Below are 27,941 nucleotides of genomic sequence, written 5' to 3'. Positions count from 1 at the left end.
TTATTGTCTAAAATTGCCAATAAAACGCATCATCACAAATTTTTCCTCCTTTTGTTTCTTTATTTTTTCCTGTTCTTTTTGAAGAAATAAACAAATGACAAGAATTGAATAAAAATGGATTCAAATTTGTCAATTGTCAGTTGAAATTGAAACTTTGAAAGAATTACAATAAAAAAAAAATGTCACCAATTTTTCTCACACTATTTATTGTCTCTATTGCATTCACAGGTAAGTTTTTTAAATTCTCTATTCGAATTTGGTAAACAAGAAAATTTTTTTAATTCCTCCACAACTTTTTAATTGATATAAAAATTTTTCTAATTTCTCCATTAATGTTTATTTGATAAATTTTTTTTTTACAATTTCTCCATAATTTTTATTTGATTAAAAAATTGTTTTTAAAATTTCTCTCCATATTTAAGATAAAAAATTATTTTATTAAAAACTATTTATATTTTTGACACAGCTCCAATGAATGCCCAAATTTGTGGACCAAATGAAGTATGGGGTCCATGTGATCCTTGTCAAAGAACATGCGAAAATATAAGAAATCCAGATCTCGTTAGATGCACCGGTGTAAGTTAATTTAAAGAAAAAAATAAACACACGTTTCTTTTTAAAATTTTAAAATTTTTTTAAATTAATTTGTTTTTAAATAAATATTAAAAAACATTTATATGAAATTTCTAATTTTATTGTAAGGGTAAAATAAAATTAGAAATTTCATATAAATATTTTTTAATATTTATTTTTTTTTTTAATATTTATTTCATAAATATTTGAAATAAATAAATATTAAAAAATATTTATATGAAATTTCTAATTTTATTGTAAGGGATAAAAATGTTTTTTTTTCTCTCTTCAGAGTTGTATAACACGTTGTAAATGCGCTCCTGGTTACGTTAGATTATCACGAAGAGTTCGACAGTGTGTAAAAGAGGAAGAATGTTAAAAAAAGTATTGTAAAAAACTGCAATAAATTAATAAAAAAAAAAATTTTTACTCAAGTGTTTTTAATTTTATATTTTTTTTCAGGGTTAACATATTTTTAATAATCAATTTTCCTTAATTTCGCAACCAGACATTCAGTTATTGACAATTGGCAAATAAAGTGAAATAATTTTTAATTTTTTAATTTTTTTAATTTTTTTTTCAGTTTAATTTTTTTTCACATAAAAAAATTGGCTCAATTTTTACAAACAAATTCTGTTTTTTCTTATAACTATCAATCATACTATTTTATTATTATTTTTATTATTATTATTATTATTTGTAATTATTTTTATTCTTAGTATTTATTTTATTAAATTTTAAATATAACACTTAATTTATTAAAAATTTATTAATTTATTATTATTTTTTTTATTACTGTTAAATATTATTATTATTTTTTTGTATTCACAAGTGGAATGTCTGTAAAATATAATTGTTGTCACTATCATTAGGGGAACATAGTCTAGGTCGGCCACCTTTTTGACTTTTGTTTATAACTTTTTTTTAAAAATGAATTTGGACAATTGAAGTATATGGTTGGAAAGTCCTGTTTAATAGGAACATTTTTTCTGTACAAAGTAAATTGACAGGTTTAAAAATGAAAAAGTTATAAAGATTTAAAAAAAAAAAAATTTGTAGTCCAGGTTGGCCATTACAGTCAAGGTCGGCCATGTTTAAAATTCAAAGGGCATTAATCGTTAAAAAATAAAATAACATGTTTGGAGTTACGGAAAATTGATTCTTTATTGTTTACAGTTTGTAACTTAATGAAATAACAAAATAATAACAATAAACAATATAAAAAAATAAATATAAATAAAAAAAAGTTTTGCACTAAAATATTAATAAAATTAAATAAAAATATTAATAAGATGATCAATTATATTATGAGTTATACAGAATTGCAGTTTTTGCAAATGAAGTAGCTCGTCCTCAACTTTGCGCATTTTAAACACATAGTGGCCGACCTTGACAGTAAGTAACATTACCGAATTGTTGTAAACAAAAAGAAATACGTTTCGGGATTCGATTTTTTACTTTGTTTTCCTTTCAACCATGAGTCCCACAAATTTTCTGCATACTTGCCTTGACGATTCAATTTGTTTTTTATCTTTTATTAATGGTTTTTCACATTATGCACAAAACTTTTTTTGAGCTTTTTTTGTACCGACGTCACAGAAAACACAATTTTCGATTTTCCGAAAATGTAATTGAACAAAAAGTTAGGTTTCACTAAGACAAGCTTCGACAAAAATGCGCGTAGGTGGCGCTAGTGAACTTGACAAAAAAACGCGAGTGGCCTACCTAGACAGTAGGCCAACCTTGACTACATTCCCCTATTATCATATGTGACGTGGAAAAATTAAAAGATAATTTTCTCGATTGAAAATTTTTCCTTATTTATTTTCCCTTTATTCGACTAAATGAAAATAGTATTTTCCACCCAAAAAAGAAGCAGTAAAAACTATATAAAGAATGAAGAAAATTCAAGAATTGTTAGTTTGCATTTGAAACTTTCATAAAAATAATTACGATAACAAAATGTCACGTTTTGTTACTACCTTTTTTATTGTGTTGGTGGTATTTGCTGGTGAGTTATATTTTTTACTCAGGGATTCACAAATGAAGAAATTGGAAAATTTTCACAGGGTTCAGAAATAATTATTTATAAAGAATAAATTATTTTCGATAATTAATTTAGAGCAATATAGACGAATAATGTATTTTATTAATAATGATTAATAAATTAATTAATAACTATTGTTAATATGTAATTTTCAATCGAATGCAGTTTGACTTTATTTGCAATTGTTTTCAAATTAAATTTGATTATATTATAATTTAAAAAAAATATTATATATTATAAAAAATATATTTAATATAAATATATAAATATATTTAATATTATAGAAAATATTATAATTTAAAAAAAATCCTTGTTCTCTAGTCACAATAGATGTTGAAGCTGGTGGACGTTGCTCACCAGATGAAGTTTGGTCTGAATGTGGTAGACAATTAAGTTGTCAAAGAACATGTTATAGAAGACAAGTTTGCTCGACGGTATGTTAAATTATTATTTTTTTTCTTGTTTCGTTCTAATAGAATTTTTCGATTTTATTTCCTTCTTTAATTTTTCCATATGTAAAAATGAAGTTTTTAATTAATTATATTTTTTTCTCCCCTCAAAACAGGAATGTGAACCAGCTTGTATGTGCCGATCGGGTACTGTTAGAAGTTCCGATTTTAATAGAACATGTGTATTAATACAAAATTGTCCACAATAATTTCAATAATAATTATTAAAACAGTTGACGAGAAATTAAAAATTTTTCGTATAATATTTTTCAACAATTATTGATTTTGAGTAATTTTTGTAAAATATCAAATGTAATAAAAAATTTATACAAAATTTATTTCTAATTTGAATTTCATAATTTTCCTTCCCTCAAAAATTCATTTACAATGAATTTGTAAATATTTATGAATTTTTTTAATTAATTTAATTTATTTACAATTTAATTACTATTTAATTACTATTTAATTACTATTAATTACTATTTAATTACTATTAATTACTATTTAATTACTATTTAATTACTATTAATTACTATTTAATTACTATTTAATTACTAATTAATTACTATTTAGTTTTACTATTTAATTTATTTACTATTATTTTTTATTGTATTTCATTACTTATAATAAATTTCTTTTTGCTTGCATTGCTTGTATTCTTTGTTAATGCAAAATTAATAAAATAAATAAAAAAGGATTAAATATTTATGATGAACAGCAATAAGTTATTTTTGAAAATTTTTCCTTATTTATTTTCCCTCTATTCGACTAAATGAAAATAGTATTATACAATCGAAAAGTAAACAGTAAAAACTGTATAAATAATGAAGAAAATTCAAGAATTGTTAGTTGCATTTGAAATTTTCTGAGAATTACTGACGATAAAAAAATGTCACCTTTTGTTACTACCTTTTTTATTGTTTTGGTTGTATTTGCAGGTGAGTTATTTATTACTCGGGAATTTACAAATGAAGTAATTGGAAAATTTCCACAGAGTTCAGAAATAATTATTCATAAAGAATAAATTATTTTCGATAATTAATTTAGAGCAATATAGACGAATAATATATTTTATTAAATATGATTGCGATAATTTAATTAATAACTATTATTAATATGTAATTTTCAATCGTGAGCAGTTTACTCGTATGCAGTTTGACTTTATTTGCAGTTTAAATTTGTACCTACAGTGTTTTCAAATTAAATTTAATATTTAATTGAATTATTAAAATTTGATTTTATGCATTTAGCATGTGTGCAGTTTAACTTAATTATTTATTGAATTTCGAAATTTTCAATCGAGTGCAGTTTAAATTTATGTAGTTTTCAAATTAAATTCGATAGATTTATTATTAAAATTTTCTTGAATAGAATTTTAATTAATTTCATTTTTCAATTCAAATTTGTAATTATTATCGTGAGCATTTTTTTCGTATGCAGTTTGACTTTATGCAGTTTAAATTTGTACAGTTTTCAAATTATTTATTTTATTTTATATTTATTTAAAATTTAAATACAGTCTCTTCTGTATTATTATTCGTATTCTTAATCCCAAAATTATCATTTCTTAAAAATTTTATTTTCATCTAAAAATTTTCAAGTTATTAAAAAAAATTTTTTTCAAATGATAAATGTCATGATGTTAAAATAAATATTAAAAATCGTTTTTTGAATTTAATTTTTAAAAATTCTTGTTCTCTAGCCGCAATAAATGTTGAAGCTGGTGGTCGTTGTGCACCAGATGAAGTTGGGTCTGAATGTGGTAGACCTTTAAATTGTCAGAGAACATGTCAGAGAAGACCACTTTGCACAGCGGTATGTTAAATTATTATTTTTTCTTGTTTCGTTCGAATAAAATTTTTTATTTTCATTAATTTCTTCTTTTAATTTTTTTATGTGTGAAAATGAAATTTAAAATTTTTTAATTAATTATATTTTTTTCTCCCCTCAAAACAGCAATGTGTACCAGCTTGTGTGTGTCCATCGGGTTCTGTTAGGAGATCCTCAACTGATTCAACTTGTGTACCAATACGAAATTGTTGACAATAATTTCAATAATAATTATTAAAAGATTTAACGAGAAATTAAAAATTTTTTGTTTAATTTTTTCAACAATTAGATATTGAATTTGAGTAATTTCTGTACAATATTAAATCTAATAAAAGATTTATGCAAAATTTACTTCTAGTTCTAATTTCATATTTTCCTTTAAAATCGCAGTGGATTTGTAAATATTTCTGAATTTTTTTAATTTAATTTTATTTATTTACTATTTAATTACTATTTAGTATTTTCTATTTAATTTACTATTTAATTAATATTTAGTATTTACTATTTAAATTATTTACTGTTTAATTACTATTTAGTATTTTATATTTAATTCACTACTTAATTAATATTTAGTATTTACTATTTAATTTACTGTTATTGGAAATTATTTATTGTATTTTGTTGTTTATTATAAATCGTTGTTTTAGCGAAAATTTTCACTTTCAGCATTAACTTTAAAACGGTTTTTAATATTATTATTATCGTTGTTATCATTATTATTGTATGTGACGATAAAAAATTAAAAGAAAATATTTTCGATTATTTGAAAAGAAATAAAGAAAATTTCAACAATTTTTTTTTTTAATATAAAATTAATAAATTAATCGAAATGAGTCAATATTTATGATAAATGTCAAAGAAGTTATTTTAGAAAATTTTTCCTTTTGTATTTTCCCTCTATTATCGATTAAATGAAAATACTATTGTGCAACAAAAGAAAACAGTAAAATCTTTATCAAGAATGAAGAAAATTCAAGAATATTGTTCGCTGCATTTGAAATTTTCTTAGAATTACAATTAAAAATGTCATCTTTTGTTACTACATTTTTTATTGTGTTGGTTGTATTTGCAGGTAAGTTATTTATTACTCGGGGATTCACAAATTTAGAAATGTCAAAATTTACACTGAGTAACAAATATTTAAATATAAAAAATAATTATTTTTTATATATTTACTTAAAAACGAATTATATTGTATAAATATAATTAATTATTATCAAATATGTAAATTTTCTATTATAATAATTATAATAATAAAGAAAAAACAAGAAAAAAATATTTTTACCATTTGAAAAAAATTGTTTAAATTATATAATGAACAATTATTATTTTTTATCATAATTATTATAATTTCTTCTACTATATTTAAAAGTTTTCAATATAAACGGGACTTTCCCTATTTTGTATTATCAATACTATTATTTCAGATAGAAATAATTATTCCATTTTCTTTAATTTAAACAATTTAATTTCACTAAATTCTCTAATTTCAATTAATTCATTGCCGAATCAACAAAATATTAAAAATGAAATATCAGAAGACATTTTCCTTGTTCATTAAATTTCTTTCTTATCATAATAATTCAACCGTTAAAGCTATTTTACAGTGAAAAAAATGCAAACACGATGATATATATAAAAATCGATTTAAAATTGAAAATACTCAGTCGTGTTTGAAACTTCGAATCATAAGGACGAAATTTTCTTGTCTTGAGAAAAAGAGAAAATATAATAAACAATAAAATGTCACATTCATTTGTTATTTTATTTGTTGTATTGGTTGCATCTGCAAGTAAGTTATATGTTTACTTTTAATAAAAAATTATTCTATTCAATTTTGTAAAATATTTTAAATTATTTTTTTAAAAAAATGAATTTTTTTTTTGTTTCTATTGGAACACTTGAAAATTTTTTGTTATAACTAAAAGAAATTAATTTTAGATATTTTTTATGTTCGTATTCTTAATGAATTTTCTTACTTGTCTTTTGTTCTCAATTATAAAAAATGATCTTGACAATTTTTTTTTTCAAAAATAGTTACAATAAATGCACAACTTTGTGGAGAAAATCAAGTTTGGGTTGATTGTGGTTCTGGTTGTCCACCAAGAACTTGTGAAAATCGAAATAGTCCACCGCCTAGGATATGCCCTGCAGTAAGTTGACAAATTTTTTCTATTTAAATTTTTTTTTGTTTTAATTATTGTTATACTTATTATATTGTAGGTATTTATTATTAAAAATTAAAAATGAAATAAATATTATAATATTTAATGTATTATAGTATTTAATATAGTATATTATTAAAAATTATAATAATTTAGGAAAAATAAATAATTAAAAAAATATTTTATATTAATAATATTTTTATATAATATTTTTATATTATAATATTATTATAACAAATGCTCTTTTAGTACAACATTTTATAGATATGTTTCCTTAACCATTCGAGTAAAACAAATTTTTAGTAATGTAAAAATTATTATTTGTATTTTATAAACAATAAAATAATTTTAAAAAAATAAAAGCAATAAAATATTGTATTAATCAAAATTTTTCTATCTTTAAACAGGTCTGCAGAGTTGGCTGTTTTTGTGGTGCAGGCTACATTCAACGATCTCGATCAGATGACACATGTGTACGAATAAAAGATTGTCCACCAATTAGACAATAGATTTTTAAAAAATTATATTTTTATTAAATTTTAATTCTTATAAATGCGTAATTTTAATAAACTGAAAATTATAATAAACTAAAAATTAAAATAAACTGAAAATTATACTGTATTATAAAAATTATATAATGAATAAAAAGAATGTAAACTACTAAAACTTACTGAATAAATTTTTTAAGTCGTTGCATTGAACTTGTAAAATTTTATTTCTTGTCATTTTTTTCAAATAAATTTTTAATGTTTAATTCATTTATGTATAGAAAACTTTTTTTATGATCAACGTTGAATAAATAAGTCTACTAAAAATCAACTAAGTAGAAATAAGTTATCAGTACTTTTTCCTCCTTGTTTCTTTCTTCCTTGTTATCAGCATAATTGTTAATGCTATTTTGTAATAAAAAAAGCAAACAGTAAGCAGTACATAAAAATCGATTCCTCATCGAGAATTTGTCAGTTGCTTTTGAAAATTTTTAAGCGCATCATTCAATAAAAATGTCTCCAATCACTATTACTTTTTTTATTGTGTTAGTTGTATCTGCAAGTGAGTATTATTTACTTGTTTACCAATTATTTATCTGTTTTTTAACTGTTTATTGAATTTTTCAAATGTTTATTTATTTAATTCTTTAATTATTTCATTACTTCATTTTTCAATTGTAAAATTATTCACAACTATTTTTTTTTTATTTTCCCGTTCTGATAAAATCCTTTATTTAATTATTTATTTAATTTTCCAATTCTAAAATTGTTTAATTAACTATTTAATAATTTACTTAATTTCCCAATTATAAAACTCAATTTAAATTTTTATTTAATTTTCAGATTATAAAATTATTCATTTAACTTTTTATCTATTAACTTCCAGTGCGTTGAACATTTTTTTTAAAATTTAAAATAATTGTTAACTATTTTAAAAAAAAATTTTTTTTTATTTATTGCAATCTTAATATTTCTTATCTCTTTAAATTCTATTATCTATTTACACTACCTATATAATTAATTCTAATGCTAAATGTCATTTTTAAATTCTTGTTTACAAATTTTCGGTCAAGTCTTTCATTAACTATTCGTTATTATAATATTTTTTTTATTTATATTATGTTTTTAAAAAATTTCAAAAAAAAACTTTTATAAACTTTGTTTTTTAACTTTTTTAACTTAACAAATAATTTATTACTCTTGTATATTAAATCTTTAGTATCACTTAATTTTTTTTTTAAATTTAATTCACTTATTTAAATTTAAGTTCACTGAATATTTTTTCATAGAAAAAAAATGTTTACACAATTTTTTCGCCTAGGTACAGTAAATGCTCAACCACGACCTCCACAACGTTGTGGACGATTTGCATCGTATAGCAATTGTGCTTCACGTTGTCCAGCAAGTTGTGAAGGATTAAAAAATCCCAATCCCATGATGTGCGCTGCGGTAAGTTAAAATAACAAAAAAAAAAAATTTATTAAAAAATAAAAGTTTTTCTACTTTTTCTATTTGACAGAAATATTTTACTATTTCAATGAAAGTTTTATTTGTTCCAAATAAATATTTTTCTGTTTATTTTTTGCATATAAATTAATTTTAGAATAAACAAGGATAGAAATAGTTTAATAGGAAAATTGGAGAGAAATAAATAAGAAAATAAAGGAAATACATAATAAGAAAAAAAAATATGAATAAGAAAATAAAAAAATGAAAAACTTTTTTATTCACATTTTTTATTTCAACTTTTAACTAAAAACTTTTTTCCTCTTTTTCCCCAAAAAGTTGGTATTTTTTATTCACATTTTTTATTTCAAAACTTTTAACTAAAAACTTTTTTCCTCTTTTTCCCCAAAAAGTTGGTATTTTTTATTCACATTTTTTATTTCAAAACTTTTAACTAAAAACTTTTTTCCTCTTTTTCCCCAAAAGTTGGTATTTTTTTATTCACACTTTTCGTTGTTACTAAAAAAAAAAATTTTTCCCTCTTTTTTCCTCAAAAAGTTGATCTTTTTTTATTCACAATTTTTGGCTAAATTTAAAAAAAACTTTTTCTTAACAGGACTGTGTATATGGCTGTAGATGTTATCCAGGTTATATAAGAATATCGGGAACAAATCCAGATTGTATGTTGGAATCCGACTGTCCCCATTTAAATACTGGTAAATAATTTCAAAAATAAAATTATTGCCCTACTCAATATTGTACATAGTGAACAATAAAATTCTCAAAAGAATACGCAAAATTATAAGCTTCTCTCATTTTTTTTCCTCCTACTATTATTAGAAAAAAATTAACATACATTTTTATTATTTGTTATTTTTGTTTAATTCTCTTTTAAAGATCAATACTTATGAATAAATAAATATTCATCAGCAGCTTGTAATCGCAGACTTTTTTCTTACTATAATAAACTGATACGCGGGATTCACAGCGAAAACATTTCCTGTTCGATTTATTGGGATTCACTGTATGTACTTTTATTTTTGAAAAAACAAACATACAGGAAGAATGAAAACTATAAAAGTTAATTGCTTTAGAAATTTTTATTCAGTTGCTTTCTGAAATTCGAAAGAAGTGTTCTCTTTAAAAATGTCTCGAATTATTATTCTTTTGTTAATTGTAGTCGCTGTTTCAGCGCGTAAGTTTATTTGTCTATTAATTATATTATTAGATTATTATATATTATATTATATAGTTTCTTAATTATAATTTATAATTTTTATAATTATTTATTTATTGTATTATTTATAATTATTTTAATTTTTAAATAGTTTTCAGTTAACTCTATCAAATTTTTGAAATTAAAATATTTCCCTTTCTATATTTTTTATAATTAATTATTATTTATTTTAAAAGTAATTGAAATTTGTTGATAAATATTTGAAAAATTATTATAAATAATATATTATTTAGAATAATAATATTAATAATAATTTTAATAATAATGATAATAATTAAAAATAATTTTTTGAATACTTTTGACTATTTTTTTCATATATTGTTTTGCATTATAAGTGGAATTAAAAATTGTTCTGTTAAAATGGAAACGAGAATATTTTTTCATATATATTAAAAATTTTGTAGAATGTAAAAAATAAATTATTTTGGCATTAATGAGTTTTTCGATTTATTAGAAGGAAATTTTTTTTTTACTCTTTAGGTACTACAAGGAGACCAGTTGAACCAATTCGAGATTGTGGACCAAACGCAGTTTGGGTTAAATGTGCCACTGTTTGTCCAGAAACTTGTGAAACTATAAAAAATCCACAGCCTGTATTTTGTACTAAAGTGAGTAAAAACTTTTTGTTTATAAAAATTCTCCAACTCGATTTTAAGTATTTTAAGTATTGAAAAAATTTTTTTATGTTCCAATTTTCTTCGTAGTTAAGAAAAATTGTTATTTCAAAATAATTCTGTAATATTTTTAAAAATTATGAAATTTAATTTAAATATTTCATTTTATTTGTTTATAATTTTATAATTATAACTATAAATTCGATAATATAATTTTCTAAATTTTAATATTTAGTATTTTCTTTATTTAGTATTTTATTTATTTATTATTTTATTTTTTATTTTATTTTTTTATTATTCTGTTTATTTATTCATTTTTTAATAGACCAGAATAAATTTTCTTAAATATTTTACATTATGAAATAATTTTTATTATTTACTACATTCTTTATTTGTTTATAATTTTGTTTCCTTATTTATTATTTGGTTTATTAATTTATTATTTTGTTTATTTTTCAGTGAATAACTAAATAAAAATAAAAGTACTAAAAATTAGAAATATTTTTCGGATTTGTTCAATTATTATTAGCAATATAAATTTTAGCGAAAAATTCAATTTATTAACAATTTTTTTCTCCATTTTTTCAGCAATGCTACAGAGGCTGCGTATGTCAAGAAGGCTTTGTTAAGAGAACAAAGGAGAGTGTAGAATGTATTTTACCTGAACAATGTTAATAATGAGACTGAAGAAAAATATAATTATATTTACTCTTGTATTGGCATATTTTTAACTTAAATAAATTCTCTTTCAAAATTTATAACCAATTTATTATATTTATTTATATTTACGATTTTTTGTCAAATTTTTTTCTCTTTTCCTCTTTTTTCCTTTTTTTTTTTTTTGTTTTCGAGCACTGAAAAAGATCGTTTGCAAAATAAGCGATAAGCACGAGTAAATACATATATTTACAGGAAGTTGTAAAATTTATTCTAAAAACAACTTGGATGAATTCTATTTTTGTGTATAAAAAGAGACTTTATTGAAAAATAAATTTTAGTTGAATTCAAAACTTCAGAAGCTTTAGAATGTCTTTCGTAACAATTATTTCGTTAACATTCGTCATTTTATCAGTTATTAGTAAGTATATATCTTGATTTGTTACATTTTTCCTAAACGATTAAATTTCTTACTCTATTATTAAATTTTTCGTATCTGAAAATGAGAATAAAAATAGAAAGAAAAGTGAAATAAAATTCGAATAAAATGACTTATTTTAATTATAAACGAATAGAAAATAAAATATACTGACAATTTTGAAAAAAAAACCCTAGGGAGTAAAATGACTCTTTTTCGCACCATAAACTTTACAAATGTCGATATAATAAATATATAACTATAATACAGCGATAAATAGATAATAAACAAAAAAATAAATAAAATAAGGAAAATACTAAATAAAAAATGAATGAAAATAAACCTTGTCAATAAAAATTTTAGATGGGCAAACAACAACAGAATCTCCAAGAGATTGTGGACCAAATGCCAAATATTATACATGTTCGAATAGATGCCCTATCTCATGCTCTATGCTAAATGAACATCCTCGTCATTTTTGTTCTGGGGTAAAATTATAATTAGATTGAATTAGCAAATTAGTGAATTTTAAATGTTTATAAAATAACATTTCTTTTTTTCTTCTTCAGGAGGATTGTCTTCGAGGATGTTTTTGTAAACCAGGATACTATAGACAAAGTGTAACAAATCTTTGCGTATTACCTAGGGACTGTAATAGAACAATTACTCCTTAGAATTACATAAAGTGGAAATATATATATTCTCTGGAAAAAATATTATTGAAAATTTTCAATGTTTATTTAAATGTTTCAAATGAATCAATAAAAGTAAATTCGAATTATAATTAATTTAATAGTTCTTTTAATTTTTTCTCTTTTAGATTTTACTTCTTTTTTCTTTTCTCTCCTTAAATTGCTTTTGCTTCTTTATCTTTTTTTTCTTTTGCTTTGTAAAAATTTTTTTCCTTTCTTTTGCTCCTTGAATTTTTTATTTTCTTTCGCTTCTTCTGTTTTTTTTGCTTTATTTTGGTTTCTTTTTTCCTTTTCTGATTTTTTTGCTTTCTTTTGATTTTTTAATTTTTTTGTTTTCTATTCCTTTTTTGTTTTTTTAGCATTCTTTCTTTTCCTTTCGTTAAAAAAATTTTCATTTGTTGTTTATGTAAATCTTCCTTAATAAAGAAAAAAAAAGAAGAAGCGAAAGAAAATAAAAAGAAATTTTGTTTTCTTTTTTTTTTATTAACGAAATCAAAAATTATTCTCTAATAATTGTGCAAATTAAATGAAAAACAATTTTTATTTTTTATTCTTTCTTTTGCTTTTTTGCTTTTTGTTGCTTTCTTTTGCATTTTTAGTTTTTTATCTTCATTTGCTTCCTTTGCTTTTTTTCATTCTTTATTTATTTTTTTCTTTTGCTTTTTAATTTTTTTTTTGCTTTCTTTAGCTTTCCTTTTTTTTCTTTCTATCCCTCTCGTGTTTTTTATCATTTTTTTCTCTTTCTTAGCTAAAAAAAAATGTCGTTTGTTGTTTATGTAAATCTTTTATTTTTTATTAACAAAATTAAAAATTACATTATTTTGTTATAATATAATTAAAAATTTTTTTTTATTTTTATGCTTTCTGTGCTTTTTTGGTTTTCTGTTACTTTCTGTTGTATTTTTCGTTTTTTAACTTCTTTTACTTACTTTTCTTTTTTTGGTTTTTATTCTTTTGATATCTTTAGTTTCCATCTGCTTTTTTAATTTTTTTCTTTTGCTATCTTTGTTTTCTTCTGTTTCAAAAATTTTTTTCTTTTACTTTTTTTTGCATTTTTTTTTGTATTTCGTTTTAAAAAAATTTTTATTTGTTTGATTATATATAAATCATCCCTTTTTATTAACGAAAGCAAAAATTAGTTTCTATATTGTGCAAAATTAAATGAAAAAGAAATTTTGTTTTTTATGCTTTCTTTGCTTTTTCTATTCTTTGACTTTTTTCGATTTTGTTTTTTATTTTTTTGCTTTCTTTTGTTTTTTTTGCTTCTTTTTTCTTTTTCTTTGCTTTTTTTATTTTTCTTCTAATTTTTTTGCTTTCATTTATTTTCTTTGCTTTCTTACTTTTTTTCTTTTATTTTTTTCTGCTCTTCTGGTTTTTTATTTTCTTTTTTGCTTTTTTGTTTTTTTCTCTTTATTTCTTTTTACTTCATTAAAAAAAATATATTATTTGTTGTTTATGTAAATCTTCCTTTTTTTATTACCGAAAAAAAAATCTCTCTTTCTAATTTTTGCAAATTAAATGAAAAAAAAAATTGAGATTCATAATGAATGACACATTTGTCATTGTGTATTGAGAATTTTAATGCGCGGGGATTCCTGTAACATTTGAGAACAAGAATAACTCCGACAATAGTATATAAAACCGCATTGATGTTTACATCAAAGCAGAATATTTTTCAAACTCAAAGTAATTACAGCAAAATGTCTTCGACTTTTGTTTTTCTAATGCTTGTCGCAGTTGTAGCTTCAAGAAGTAAGTACTCGTAATATTAAATTATTATTTTACTGTATTAAAATTATATTTTAATATTTACATTTTTTTATATTATATTCTTTATATTTTAATATTTTTATTTTTCTACTAAATTATTATTAATTTGTAGAGTTTTATTTTTGTATTTTATTTCTGATATTATATTCGTTAGATATTAAATTATTATTAAATTAAAAACACACCAAATATATATTTTTAAATACCTAAAATATTTTTCTCAAAAATAATATTTTTTCATAAAATTTCATAAAATTAATTAACAGATATAATGTTGGGGCCGCCAATGATGAGAGGTGAGTGTGGCCCCAATGCATTTTGGTCTGAATGTGCATCACCCTGTCTAACAACTTGTAGTAATTATAATGACATTAGAAACATTTGTCCAGCGGTAAGTTATTGCATTAATTAAAGATTAATTAATTGATAAATAATAATAGACCAGGGAAATGATGATTTTTTTTTATTTTATCATTTTTCTGTCTCTTATTTTAATTAATTTTTTGAAGGTCTGTACGGTCGGCTGTGTTTGCGAGAGAGGACGTGTCATACATGATGTCACTCGCCAATGTGTTTTAATATCCGAATGTAAAACATAATTTCGAATAAACCGCAAATTAAAAAAGCCACAATAAATAATTTACAGCTGATAACTATTAACTATTAATTAAATTATTAATTTTTTATTGATTTATTTATTTTCATTAGTTACTTAATTTATTAATCGATTAATTTATCTATTCTTAATTAATTTTTTTATTTTCTTACTAATTTATTTATTCATTTATTTACTTTTTATCGATTTATTTATTTCTATCGATTTATATTTTTTAACGATTTATTTATTTCTATCGATTTATACTTTTTATCGATTTATTTATTTTCATCGATTTATTTTTTTATTGATTTATTTTTTACTAATAATCAATCAATTCAATTTCAATTTAGTTTCATTAATTGATTTTTATTGCATCATGAATAAAACAAAGAAAGAGTAAACTTTTGAATCGTTATTTATGGAATTAAGAAGGTGAAATATTTCGAAACAAAAATAAAGACAGTTTTTTTTTTTATGATAAAAGAATAATTGTTATCGTGGAACTTTTACTTTCCTCAAACTCAGTAAAAAAATGAGGAAAATTGAATGATTTTTTATATTAGTCATTGTTTCATTGAAAACAGGTGCTGTTTTCACACTATATATCTCAACAAACAATTATTACAACTGAATGTATATGAATCTTCAATCTATAGTTAGTGTTATCTCTGATGTTTACCGTTTAAATACTCTTCTTTATATATTAGTCTTAAAAAAGATAAAATACATTTTATTTTTACAACTAAATTTTGCAAAGAACACCAAAACCAAAATAATATAATAGATTTTTTATTTCATATTTATAAATAAAAAATAATAATTCTATTAAAAACATATTTTTAATTATATTTACTTGTTTAAAATTAATTTTTATATTGTAATTGATTTATTTATTTTTATCGATTTTTTTTTTACTAATCAATTAATTTTTATTAAGTTTCTTTAATCAATTTTAATTGACTAATGAATAAAATAAAAAAGTAAACTTTTTTAATATGTTGTTTACTAATCAATTAATTTTATTTTGTTTCGTTAATTAAGTTTGATTAAAAAATAAATAAAAAAAATTTTTTTGAAACGTTATTTATCGAATTAAGAGATAAAAATAAAGCTGCAATAAAATGCAGAAAGCAAATTTTGTTTTTGTTATAATTGAGTTTTTAGTTTATAAAAATTGAAAAGAAAATTAATTTCTACTTCTATTTAATTTTCCTTTTGAATTAATTTTCATATTATTATAAATACCTAATTGTTTTTATAAAGAAAAATATTTATTTAATGAAAAGAAGAAATAACTCATTGTCAATAATATTTTTTCTGCAATTTTTCAGAAATTAATTTTTAAAAAAACCTTATCTTTGTAATTTACACTATAATCTAAACTGTAATTTATATAATTTTATAGAGACAATAACTCTCGTTATCTAAATTTAACGAGAGTTTAAGAAAATTGTTATCTTCTATTTATATACTTAATACTTTTACGCAATATTGTAAATTCCCAACTATTACATATGCAGAAAATTAAATGTGTTTTTTATTCTTCAAGGTCTTCTCTCTCTCTCTTTGAAACAAAAAATAATTTTCTTCCTTTATTGAAAAAAAATTCACACAATTAAAAATAAAGTTTAGAAAAAAAATTTTGAACATTATTACTGGGCAGTTAATGGATTTTTTTTCGAATTTTGAAATTTTTTTTTGAAAGTGTCAAATAATATTATTTAGCTAAAGAAAAAAAAGAGAAATAAAAAAACGGAAAAAGAGAATAAAAATTTATGTTTCAATTCTCATAATTTTTTTTTAATTGATTCATAAAATTTTTTTTTCTAAATCGGTGACGATAATAATTTTACGATTTAAAAGCCATTAAATTATTATATGCGTTAATTTTTTAACTACTGGTATAAAATTAAAATTTAATTGAAACGATTTATCAGTCGAACTGAAAACTTGTAACGCTTTTAATTATCAGTTTTTCTATTATGATTTTTGTTATTTGCCTTTTTTTGTGTCAACATCAGTGGCATGTAAGGAATCATTAAATTGATTTTTAGTGTTGAATTTTTCTTCTAATTTAGTAAATGGAAAATTTTTTTTAGTAATACGCAATAATCTTAATGAAATTGTTTTCTCCATATGCGTGGAATTCAACTTGTAAAATGATCTGTGATTATTATTTTTGGACAGAAATCTTTAAACCGTGTAATTTGGTAATTGGAAAAAAAACTACGCAGAAATATATTTTAATTTTTTTAATACAATGTTTTTATTTATAAAATTATGTTTTTATTTTTGTAATTTTTTTCTATTTATTTGTTTTATTTTTTTGTGTATTTATTTTACTATTATTATTTTTTATTAAATCTTTTTTTGTTTATATTTTAATTATTTAATTTTTTATTTCTGTAAATGTATAGAGAAAGAAAAATTTTCTTTCAAAAAATAAATATAAACTGCATTTTCGGTACAAGTCTCCATTAAAATGTACCAATGAATAATAATAAAATATTCACAATATTTTATTTAATTTATACAATTTTTTTAATTTAAAAAAAAGAAGAGAAAAAATATTAAAAGAAAAATTATGTAATGTAATTTTAATAAAACTCAATCATTTTTTCAATTGTTCGGTAATTAATTTTAATGAGTATTGGGAATTAATTATTAATTGAGTGTTCAAGTATAAAAAATTTGATTTCGATAAAGAAACCGAATCAGATCTAAAGTAAAAATTTAATTACTATGTAAATTAAATTTCTTTTATAAATTTACTTTATAAATCTTTAATTAATATTAAAAGAAAATTTCTTTACTGTATTTTAATATATAATTTGAAAAAATTGGTCCTAAAAATTTTTTTTCAGGAATAAAAAAAATTTTTATTTTTAAAAATTGAAAATTTATATTACAAATTAAAAAATAATACAATTGTAATTTTTTTAGGTTCTAGTTTTAAAATATATCTTTTTAAATTATATTTAAAAAATATTGTCGTTTATTGAAAAGAAAGAAAAAAATTTTAATTCACTTTTGCAATATAAAAAATATTTTTTAATGAATTGAAAATAAAAATTTGGAAAAAACTTACTTGATTTTCCTCCAAAGTTTCAATAAGTTCCTCACTGGCTCTCAGTAAAGTTGCTCCAGTTCGAGCGTGAATTTCCCTCTCGAATTCCATTCCCGACCAAGTCACCTTCAACTCCCTTAAATATTTTTCCATTGACATCTCCTTGACAGCCTTGTCAACGATATTTTTCACCTCCTCTTCGCACTCGTGCAAATTCAGTTCCAATAGATCCGCTAATGTTGTCGATTCGTCCATTACAAATTGAACCTAATTTATTTATTATTTTATAAATTAATAAACACTTAATTAATTAAATAAATAAATACAAAAATTAATAAATTTAGAGTTAAACAAAATAATTATATAGAGATTAATATAAGTATTTAATCAAATAAATAGAGAGACTAATAACTAATAAGTATTTAATTAAATAAATAGAGAGACTAATAATTAATAATTATTTAAATTAAATAATTATAGAGAATATTTAATTAAACGAATATTATAAGAATTAATAAATATCAGAATATTTAATAAAACGAATATATAAAAATTAATAAATATCAAAAATATAGAAAAATTTTAAACTATAATTATTAATTAGAATTATAAACTGTATATAAAATCCTATAATTGTATATATTTTTAGTTTAATAAACTGATTTAAAAATTGTTAATTTATTACAGGTATAAAAGGTGTAATTATATTTGAAAACTTGCCAAAATAATTAAGATAGTAATTGTGGTTAAAATTTGTGATTTAGAAATATATTCGAAAAAACCTACTAATGTAAATAGATGATAAATATTTTTATATAGGTAAATGGTAAAATATCCTAAAGTTGTAGTACAGAGTAAAAATGCGAAAAGACCTAAAAGTACAAAGATGCAAAAATATAAATATATGAAGATATAAAGAGTAGAACTATTAAAAATTACAGTATATAAAAAATAAAGATAGTTATAAAATATTAACTAAAAATAAGTTTTTATTAATAATAATTAATATTATATTAAGAATAGTTACTAACAATGTAAGTAATTAATACTACTAATAATAATAATTAAAAATAATAATTAATAATAATACTAAGAATTAATAATTAATAATAAAATAATACTAAATAAGTATTAATAATAATAATTATAATAATAATAATGATATTAATAAAAATAGTATGATTACAGGAAAATAAAATAATTGTATAAAATAGTATTTACAAGAATATGATTTATAATTTTATAACCAGAGGAATTATTTTGTCTTAAAACCAAATAAATATTTATTTGTCTTTCAAAATAAAATATTAAATTTTATTTGGTTCAAGTAAAACACATTTTTCTGGTTTGCATTTTTTTTAGCACTGAGAAAACAATATATTTGAATCAAAAATAATTATCTTTATATAAAATGTAGAAGAAAAAGTCAAGCAAAGTTACTTTTGAATATTAATAATAGTAACATAATAATTTCGATCCAATACATAATAAGTTTGATTGAATAAAAATTTAATTAAATTGAATTATAAAAATTTAATTTTAATTAAAAATTTAATTGAATTATAAAATTAGATTCAAACATATTTTTTTGGTTAGCTACATATTTTTAAATTTAAAAAAATTTTTTTCTCAGTGAATCGATAAAAATACAAAAGGAAGGGCTGAAGGTGCAGTTTAAATAAAATAAAGCGTGAATAGGCAATATGAGAGGGTGAATGAATATCATTCCACAAATAATGCAATGTTTATTTTTTTTTTTTCATGAAACGCTGATTTTTATTTAGCAAATATTTGTTACAATAGTACATAAATTTATAAAGAGAGAGAAAAAATGATTTAAGAAAACTAATATTTGAAGAAAATATTTAAATCGTGCGAATTATGTACAGTGGACTTACTGTCATTTCTGGAGTCATGTTGCCCAATTTCTGGAACATTGATATAGCAATATTTACAGCAGTGCAGCTAAAAACTATGTATTTACTATCATGGAGAATTGAAAAAAAAATTCCACATACTCAACAAATTCGTTAATTTTTCCCTTTTCTCTTTTCTAATAAATTCGTTAATTTTTCTATTTTCTCTTTTCTGTATAATTGAAAAAAAAATTTAACACTCAACGATGATTATTTTCTAGGATTTTTTTTAAATTAATTTTTTTTGAAACGAAACAAACACACATTTCACACATACATAACGACAATGAATGACACTTTTGTTGAAAATGATATAAACAATTTTTATAATGATTGTGCAAAAAAAAAATTGTAACATCGAAATATTGTGCAAAACAATCAACAGGTAAATTTCATGTATAAAATTATTAACATGTAAATTTAATGTTAAGAGGATTAATATGTTATTTTAATGTAGAATATTAACATGTAACTTTAGTGTAAAACATGTAAAAAATGTTAATCAGAGTCAGACAAACGGTGATAAATTATAAATTATTGTAATATTATTAGTAAATATTGTCAGTAGTAAAATATTCTTTCAGACAGACAAATCGATTTTTATTCTTATTATTGCTATAGTAGATTATTTTTTATCAGTGGTATAAATCAGCTTTAGTCAGACACCATGTGGTAAATGTTTTGTTAGTAAAGCGTTAAGTAGTAAAAGACTTTTTAGTCAGACATATCGTTATTTATTCTAATTATCTAATTACTGGAGTTTCGTAAATTTTAGTAGACTACTACTAAATTATTATATTATACTACTAGTAAATTGGATTCAGTCAGACAATAAAGTAAAAAAATTTATTTATGTTGTCAGTAGTAAAAGATCTTTTAGTCAGGCGAAAATAAATTTTGTTTTCGATTTTGAATCAGCAGCAGAAAATGAATTCAGTCTGACAATTTATTGAAATAGAATTCAATAAATTCTAGTAGTAGTATAAATTAGGTTTAGTCAGACAAAAAATAAAAAAATTTTGTTTTTAGTAGTAAAATATTGTTTAGTCAGACGTATCGTAATCTATTTCAATTTTCATTGTATCAGTAGTGTAAGATTTGATTTGGTCAGACAATTTATAATAAATTGTGTATATTTAATGACAGAGTAGAATTAACCACTTCACTGGCGGGGCGTTCCAAATGGCGTTCCACGCGCCGAGACCCAGACTGGCAAAAACACCGAAATGGCGTTCCTAATAAAACTTTATTTTTAAAGAGTGTACACTACTTTTTACTACTACAAAGCAATATTTCTATAGTTTAGACATCAGGGAACAAGATTATCACAATGAGAATTTCAGTTTTTGAGATTTTCAATGTTTCTTCGAACGTTGAAATAGTCGATTTTTAACACTTTTTAACAAATGGCGTTCCACTTTTGTTATTATTAATAATTATTAAATTTTATTTATTAATTATTTATATTTATTTTTTACTTATTACATTATTATATTATAATGTTTTGTATGTAAATATATTTTTTAAATAAAAAATATGAGTTTTACTGTGTAAAAATTAAAAAAAAGTGGAACGCCATTTGGTGAAAAGTGGTAAAAATGGACTATTTCAACGTATGAAAACACATTGAAAATCCCAAAAACTGAAATTTTCATTGTGATAATCTTGTTCCCTGATGTCTAAACTATAGAAATATTGCTTTGTATAAGTTAAAAGTAGTGTACACTCTTTAAAAATAAAGTTTTATTAGGAACGCCATTTCGGTGTTTTTGCCAGTCTGGGCCTCGGCGCGTGGAACGCCATTTGGAACGCCCCGCCAGTGAAGTGGTTAAGCAATTTTAGTCAGACTTAATGTGATAAATTGAAATTATTATGGTTTCAGTAGTAAAGTATTTTTTAGTCAGACAAATTGACTAATAAAATTTTTTTAATTTAAAAAAAAAATTTTTTAATTTAATAATTGTTATTACTGTATTAGTTGTAATTTATTTTTTATCAGTAGTGTAAACAAGCTTTAGTCAGACGTAATGTAACGAAGTTTTGTTATTCAAATGTTAAGTAGTAAAAGATCTTCTAGTCGAAGGAAAAAAAATTTTTTTGCATTATCAGAAGAATTCGGTCAGACAATATATAGTAAATTTTTGCATAACTTTGGGGTCAGTAGAATTAATCAAATTTAATCAGAAAAAATGTGATAAATTGAAATTATTCTGTTATCAGAAGTAAAGTATTTTTTAGCCAGACAAATTTTCTGTTATTCTTATTACTGTATTGTCTGTAGTTTATTTTTTATCAGTAGTATAAACCAAGTTTGGTCAGACGTAATGTAGTATTGTTTTATTATTAAAATTTTAAGCAGTAAAAGATCTTTAAATCAGAAAATTTTTTTTTTGTATAAACAGAAGAAAATAGTGTTACTCAGACAATTTATTGAGGTAGAATTCAAATCTACTAGTAGTATGAATAAGGTTTAGTCAGACATAAATAAAAAATTCTATTTTTGATTTCAGTAGTAAAAGATTGTTTAGTCAGACATGTCGTAATTTATTTCAATTATAAATGTACCAGTAGTGTGACATTTGATTCGATTAGACAATTTCTAATAAATTTTTGTCTATATACAGTTTCAGTAGAATTAATCAATTTTAGTCAGAAAAAATGTGAAAAATTGAAATTATTGCGTTATCAGTAGTAAAGTATTTTTTAGTCAGGCACATTTTCTGTTATTCTTATTATTGTATTAGTCAAAAAATAATTATATTGTCATAGTAGAAAACAATTGATTTAGTCAGACAATGTATTGAATTGTTATTATTATCATTAATTATAATATTTATTGAATTGATTTGAATAGAAAATTAGAGTCAGTAAATTTTAGTAGTAGTATACATTAGGTTCAGTCAGACAAAAAATGGAAAATATGATTTACGTTTTCAGTAGTAAAAGATTATATTTAGTCAGACAAATTGTTATTTTTTCTAATTACGACAATATCAGTAGTGTAAGATATAATCACAATGTTAATAAATTTTTTTATATCTTCGGGATCAGTAGAATTAATCAAATTCGGTCAGACAAAATGTGATAAATTGTAATTATTACGTTATCATTAGTAAATTATTTTTTAGTCAGACAAATTTATGACAGTCTTATTATTATATTAGTTTTCGTTTATTTGCTTCAGTAGTATAAATCAGCTTTAGTCAGACAATGTATTGAATTATTATTATTATTATTAATTCTAATATTTATTGAACTGATTTGAATAAAAAATTACAGTCAGTAAATTTAAGTAGTATAAATTAGGTCCAGTCAGCCAAAAAATGAAAAATTTAATTATTTTTCAGTAGTAAAAGAGAATTTAGTCAGACAAATGGTTATTTTTTCTAATTATGACAATATCAGTAGTGTAAGATTTGATATGGTCAGACAATTTTAATAAATTTTGTATTTTACTTTCAGTATAGGTTTAGCTAATTTTAGTTAGACAAAATGATAAATTTCTACTATTGTTTTATCAGTAGCAGACTAATGTTTAGTTAAAAATTATGATGTTGAATGACAATAATCACTTGTATGAATGAAATGATTTTCTATATATGTAATACGTATATAGTGAATTGAATGGAAATGTTTTGTCTACTTCCTTTGAATGTATCGGTGATGATGATTTTTTTGAATACATAGGTACCTTTGTACTGTTCATCAATTGTCTCCAGTGTCTTTCTCTGATGGCGGGATTTTGTAACTCACCAACGGCTCTTAATGATGTTAGCATATTTTTTACAGTCGCCTCCAATGATATATAAGTGTCCCAAGGTCTCATTTCCTTGTCCAAAGAAACTGAAGAAAAATTCGTTTACCAAATAAATAAGACAAATTTGTTAATTTTTAAATTAAATTTGTTAATTTTTAATTTAAATTTGTAAATTTTTAAATTAAATTTGTAAATTTTTAATTTGAATTTCTAAATTTTTAAATTAAAGTTGTAAATTTTTTAATTAAAATTGTAAATTTTTTAATTAAATTTCTCAATTTCTAAATTAAATTTCTAAATTTTTAAATTAAAATTGTAAATTTGCAAATTTTTAATTTAAACTAAGTAAATTTTAAATTAAAATTTTCGAGAGTCTTTTTTTTGTATTTAACTAATTTGAAAATTTAATTTGAATGAAATATACCTCGAATTTCTTTGGCGAATTTTTTACACTCAATATCCATGTTCTCCACGTCTATTTTCCTCCAAGGCGTCGTTTTCCAGCCCTCAATGCTGCTTCTTACAATATTCACGTAATCCCATAGCTGCTTCAACATTTTCAATTCTCGTCGGCATTGCTTAAGATGTTTAAATTCAGAAACAGTCACTTCAAAAAGTGATGCCGATTCTTGAATGTCATTCATTTGACGTTCGAGCATGCAAATTTCCTTATCGGCCTCGTCCAGTTGCTCATAAGGATTTTCGCAGGTGAATTTAAAGAAACCATAACGACGAAATGCCTCCCGATAGTGGCCAATTGTTGTATCGAATGCCGATATACGACCACGAATTCTCGACACTTCGCCTGCATTTTTTTTTTACAAAAATTAATAATTAGTTTTTAGAACAAATAAAAATTAAATAAATAAATATTGGGATAAAAAATTTTTTAATCGAAGAAATAATACCGGCTTGAAGGGGAGCAACTTGTTGTTTCACCATTTGAGCCAATTTTTTGGTGTTAGCCCATTGATCAGGCAATTCTTGAAGGAGAACATTAACTTCCTCTGGAATATCTTGATCATAAAATTTTAAAAGTTCCACTGTTTCCTGCAGTGGTTGGAACATTTCGTCGGTGGTTGGCTGACGTTCCTTCACTTGCATTAAATAACCCATTACACTAACGAGACCCATATAATCACCCGGTTGAATTTGTTGCAAAATTCCCTCATCAGCCAATCTGAAAGAAGAAATTATTTCCTTAGTTTCTTCTTTTTAAATTTTATTTTAATATTCGAAATACTTTCTCTAAATATTATTAATACAGTTTATTAAAGAGATTACTGAAATAATTTTAAAAAAAGATAATAATAATAATAATAATAATAATAATAATAATAATAATAATAATAATAATAAATAAAATAATTAATAAACCATTTAATAAAAAGAAGACAGAAAATTTCTCAGATATAAGTAGTAAAATCCAGTTTTAGTCAGACAAAATTGTAAGAAATTCTAAATATATTATTAAGTATAGTTAAAGAAAGAATAAGTGACGGGAAATAGTTAATGGTTCTTTTATCAATAATAGAAACTATTCATTGTCAGACAATATGTTGTAGATTAGCAAATTTTTTCTCTGAGTAGTAAAAAAAATTTCACAGTCAAAATTACGAAGAAATTTATAAATTTTATTTGTATTTTATTTGGTTGTAATTTCACGAAATATTATTAAATAGTATTATTATCATCAGTAGTAGAAACCATTAATAGTCAGGCAAATTGTGGTGTTCAAAGTTATTTTATTATTATCAGTAGTAAAGACCATTGATAGTCAGACTTTTGATGTCAGAAGTAAAAATTATTATTCAAAAAAAAATTCAGGCTAACAATGTATTGAACAAGAATTTGATAAATTTTACTAGTAGTATAAACTACTTTCAGTCAGACAGAAAGTGATGAATTCTAATAAGATTGTCAGTAGTAAAAGATTGTTTAGTCAGACAAGTAATTATTTATTTAAATTATTGTTGTATCAGTAGTGTAAGACTTGATTTCGTCAGACAATTAATAATAAATTTTGTGCATCTCCCGATACTAAAAAGGTTTAGTTAGTCAAACAGTGAATAATTCTATTTATGTTGTAAGTAGTAAAAGATTGTTTAGTCAGACAAATAATAAAAAATTCTAATTATAATGTCAGTAGTAAAAGTTTTTTTAGTCAGACGTATCGTTATTTATTTCCATTATCACTTTATCAGTAGCGTAAGACTTAATTTGGTCAGACAATTTGTGACAAATTTTTGTATATACTTGAGTTCAGTAGTATTATACAATTTTAGTCAGACATAAAGTGGAAAATTCTTTTTTTGTTTGCAGTAGTAAATGATTGTTTAGTCAGACAAGTTATGAAAAATTGAGAATTATGTTGTAAGTAGTAAAAGATTGTTTAGTCAGACAAGTTATGAAAAATTGATAATTATGTTGTAAGTAGTAAAAGATTGTTTAGTCAGACAAATAATAAAAATTATAATTATATTGTCAGTAGTAAAAAAAAAATTTTAGTCAGACAAATCGATTTTTTTCCATTTTGCAAAAACGGTGGAAAGAGTTGAAAATATGAAATACCTGATAAAATTTCCTAAATCTGCTAAACTTGTAGTGACTCTTTCAACCAAATGTTTCTTAAACATACTCGACCATTTGCAAACAGTATTGAGCAACGATTGTTTAAATGGTTTCAAATCAACACGAAACCATCCACAGAAGACCTTGAATGGCTCCATTTCTTCAATTTCCAAATAAAGTCCCTCGTAAAGATCAATTTGTTCACGAAAATTCTCCATTTTTGGTGCACATTTTTCCGGTAATTTTGGATCGTTTGTTGCTATTATTTCCAGCTCATCGACAGTCAGCTGACGGGAATAGTCTAAAAATTGTTGCATCACCGTTTCTCTGTCTTCTAACCACAGATATGCGTATCCTGTAAGCAAAAAAGCAAAAAAGAATATTTTGTATCACTAGAACAAACCAAATTTAGTCAGGCAAGTAAAATAAATAAATTAAATATTTTTTATTTATTTTTTATCCAGCAGTAGACATTAGATTTAGTCAGTCAATTTATTAAACTAGAATTTAAATTTACGCTTCCAGTAGTAATAGACTATTTAGTCAGACGTATCGTCATTTATTTCCATTATCACTTTATCAGTAGAGTAAGATTTGATTTGATCAGACAATTTAGAATAAATTTTTGTATATATTCGAGATTTCAATTATCTTTTAAAATAATAAAATTCTTCTAGAAAATTTAATTATTTTTAAAAATTTTAATAAAATTTTTGGCAAAATTTCAATTATTTTCAAAAATTTTCCTCAATTCAATCATTTTCAATAGCAACGATTTTATAATAAAACTTTTCAAAAGATTTCAATTATTTAAAAATAGTATTGATAAAATTTGAAGCAAACATTCAATAAATTATTTATTTTTGTATTTAAATAATTGAATTCTCGTAGAATTTTCTAATAGAAATTGATTTAAAAATGAATTTTAAGTGAAATTTTACATAATAATTGAATATTAAAATGTATTATACAATTATAAATTATAGCAATTTTCAAAAATAATTGAAATTTTTAATATTTTTGAAAATAATTACATTTTTCAAAGAAATTACTTTTAATTGTATTAAAAATAATTGAAATCCTGTGATGAATATTATTATTTAGGAAAATAATTGAATTCTTGTAAAGAAATTTTATTAATTTTCTTTTAAATAATTGAAGTCCCGTGAAGAATTTTATTATTTATAAAAATAATTGAATACTTGCGAAGAATTTTATTATTTATGAAAATAATTGAATTTCTTCAAAACATTATATTTTTTTATGAAAATAATTAAATTCTTGTGAAAAATTAAATACTTTTTACAAATTTTATAACAATTTTTAAAAAAATTGCATTTTTTTGAGGAATTGAATTTAAATTAAATTGAAAATAATTAAATTTCTGGAAAGAATGGTAGTTTTTATGAAAATAAAAATTGAATTCTTATGAAGAATTTTATTCTTTATGAAAATAATTGAATTCTTATAAAGAATTATGTCAAAAAATTTTTTAAATAATTAAAATCTTTCGACGAATTTTACAAAAACTTTTGAAAAGGAATAAAATTTTTTGACGAATTTAATAAAAATTGTATTGAAAATAATTAAATTTTTGCAAAGAATTCTATTTTTTTATAAAAATAATTGAATTCTTGTTAAGAATT

The 27,941-nt window shown here is 21.6% G+C and overlaps 8 protein-coding genes across 8 annotated transcripts in view; 7 read left to right on the top strand and 1 right to left on the bottom strand.

Moving 5' to 3' along the window:
• Positions 1-27,941, bottom strand: part of LOC122504169 (dynein beta chain, ciliary) — a 77,320-nt gene that overhangs the window by 47,243 nt on the left and 2,136 nt on the right. Inside the window, exons 2-6 of the mRNA XM_043615102.1 lie at positions 26,296-26,650; positions 24,633-24,904; positions 24,149-24,529; positions 23,659-23,810; positions 18,073-18,318 (exon numbers count right to left, since the gene is read on the bottom strand). Of these exons, the coding sequence (XP_043471037.1) occupies positions 18,073-18,318; positions 23,659-23,810; positions 24,149-24,529; positions 24,633-24,904; positions 26,296-26,650 (1,406 nt within the window). The remainder of the gene's footprint in view (positions 1-18,072; positions 18,319-23,658; positions 23,811-24,148; positions 24,530-24,632; positions 24,905-26,295; positions 26,651-27,941) is intronic.
• Positions 70-1,002, top strand: LOC122504168 (venom peptide SjAPI-like). The gene is made up of 3 exons (XM_043615101.1): positions 70-228; positions 467-576; positions 866-1,002. Exons 1-3 carry the CDS (start codon positions 180-182, stop codon positions 950-952), a joined length of 246 nt encoding a protein of 81 aa, XP_043471036.1. The 5' UTR covers positions 70-179; the 3' UTR covers positions 953-1,002.
• LOC122504164 (chymotrypsin inhibitor Ani s 6-like) lies at positions 2,454-3,310 on the top strand. The gene is made up of 3 exons (XM_043615096.1): positions 2,454-2,584; positions 2,942-3,054; positions 3,186-3,310. Exons 1-3 carry the CDS (start codon positions 2,536-2,538, stop codon positions 3,276-3,278), a joined length of 255 nt encoding a protein of 84 aa, XP_043471031.1. The 5' UTR covers positions 2,454-2,535; the 3' UTR covers positions 3,279-3,310.
• On the top strand, positions 3,917-5,250 carry LOC122504166 (chymotrypsin-elastase inhibitor ixodidin-like). The gene is made up of 3 exons (XM_043615098.1): positions 3,917-4,007; positions 4,772-4,884; positions 5,026-5,250. Exons 1-3 carry the CDS (start codon positions 3,959-3,961, stop codon positions 5,110-5,112), a joined length of 249 nt encoding a protein of 82 aa, XP_043471033.1. The 5' UTR covers positions 3,917-3,958; the 3' UTR covers positions 5,113-5,250.
• Positions 6,536-7,765, top strand: LOC122504163 (cysteine-rich venom protein 6-like). Its single transcript, XM_043615095.1, has 3 exons — positions 6,536-6,691; positions 6,937-7,052; positions 7,472-7,765. Exons 1-3 carry the CDS (start codon positions 6,643-6,645, stop codon positions 7,571-7,573), a joined length of 267 nt encoding a protein of 88 aa, XP_043471030.1. The 5' UTR covers positions 6,536-6,642; the 3' UTR covers positions 7,574-7,765.
• LOC122504156 (zonadhesin-like) lies at positions 7,965-11,607 on the top strand. Its single transcript, XM_043615087.1, has 5 exons — positions 7,965-8,114; positions 8,874-9,001; positions 9,615-9,714; positions 10,716-10,843; positions 11,438-11,607. The coding sequence occupies exons 1-5, from the start codon at positions 8,066-8,068 to the stop codon at positions 11,522-11,524; spliced, it is 492 nt and encodes a 163-aa protein (XP_043471022.1). The 5' UTR covers positions 7,965-8,065; the 3' UTR covers positions 11,525-11,607.
• LOC122504161 (cysteine-rich venom protein 1-like) lies at positions 11,681-12,717 on the top strand. Its single transcript, XM_043615092.1, has 3 exons — positions 11,681-11,927; positions 12,288-12,412; positions 12,494-12,717. Exons 1-3 carry the CDS (start codon positions 11,876-11,878, stop codon positions 12,596-12,598), a joined length of 282 nt encoding a protein of 93 aa, XP_043471027.1. The 5' UTR covers positions 11,681-11,875; the 3' UTR covers positions 12,599-12,717.
• Positions 14,211-15,033, top strand: LOC122504159 (venom peptide SjAPI-like). Its single transcript, XM_043615090.1, has 3 exons — positions 14,211-14,368; positions 14,653-14,777; positions 14,896-15,033. Exons 1-3 carry the CDS (start codon positions 14,266-14,268, stop codon positions 14,983-14,985), a joined length of 318 nt encoding a protein of 105 aa, XP_043471025.1. The 5' UTR covers positions 14,211-14,265; the 3' UTR covers positions 14,986-15,033.

This window comes from Leptopilina heterotoma, unplaced genomic scaffold (assembly GCF_015476425.1).
Source record: "Leptopilina heterotoma isolate Lh14 unplaced genomic scaffold, ASM1547642v1 Lhet_281, whole genome shotgun sequence".
In the NCBI taxonomy this organism is placed as follows: Eukaryota; Metazoa; Arthropoda; class Insecta; order Hymenoptera; family Figitidae; genus Leptopilina; species Leptopilina heterotoma.
Note: the sequence above shows the minus strand (reverse complement) of the source record. Positions and strands in the feature narration are given on the sequence as shown.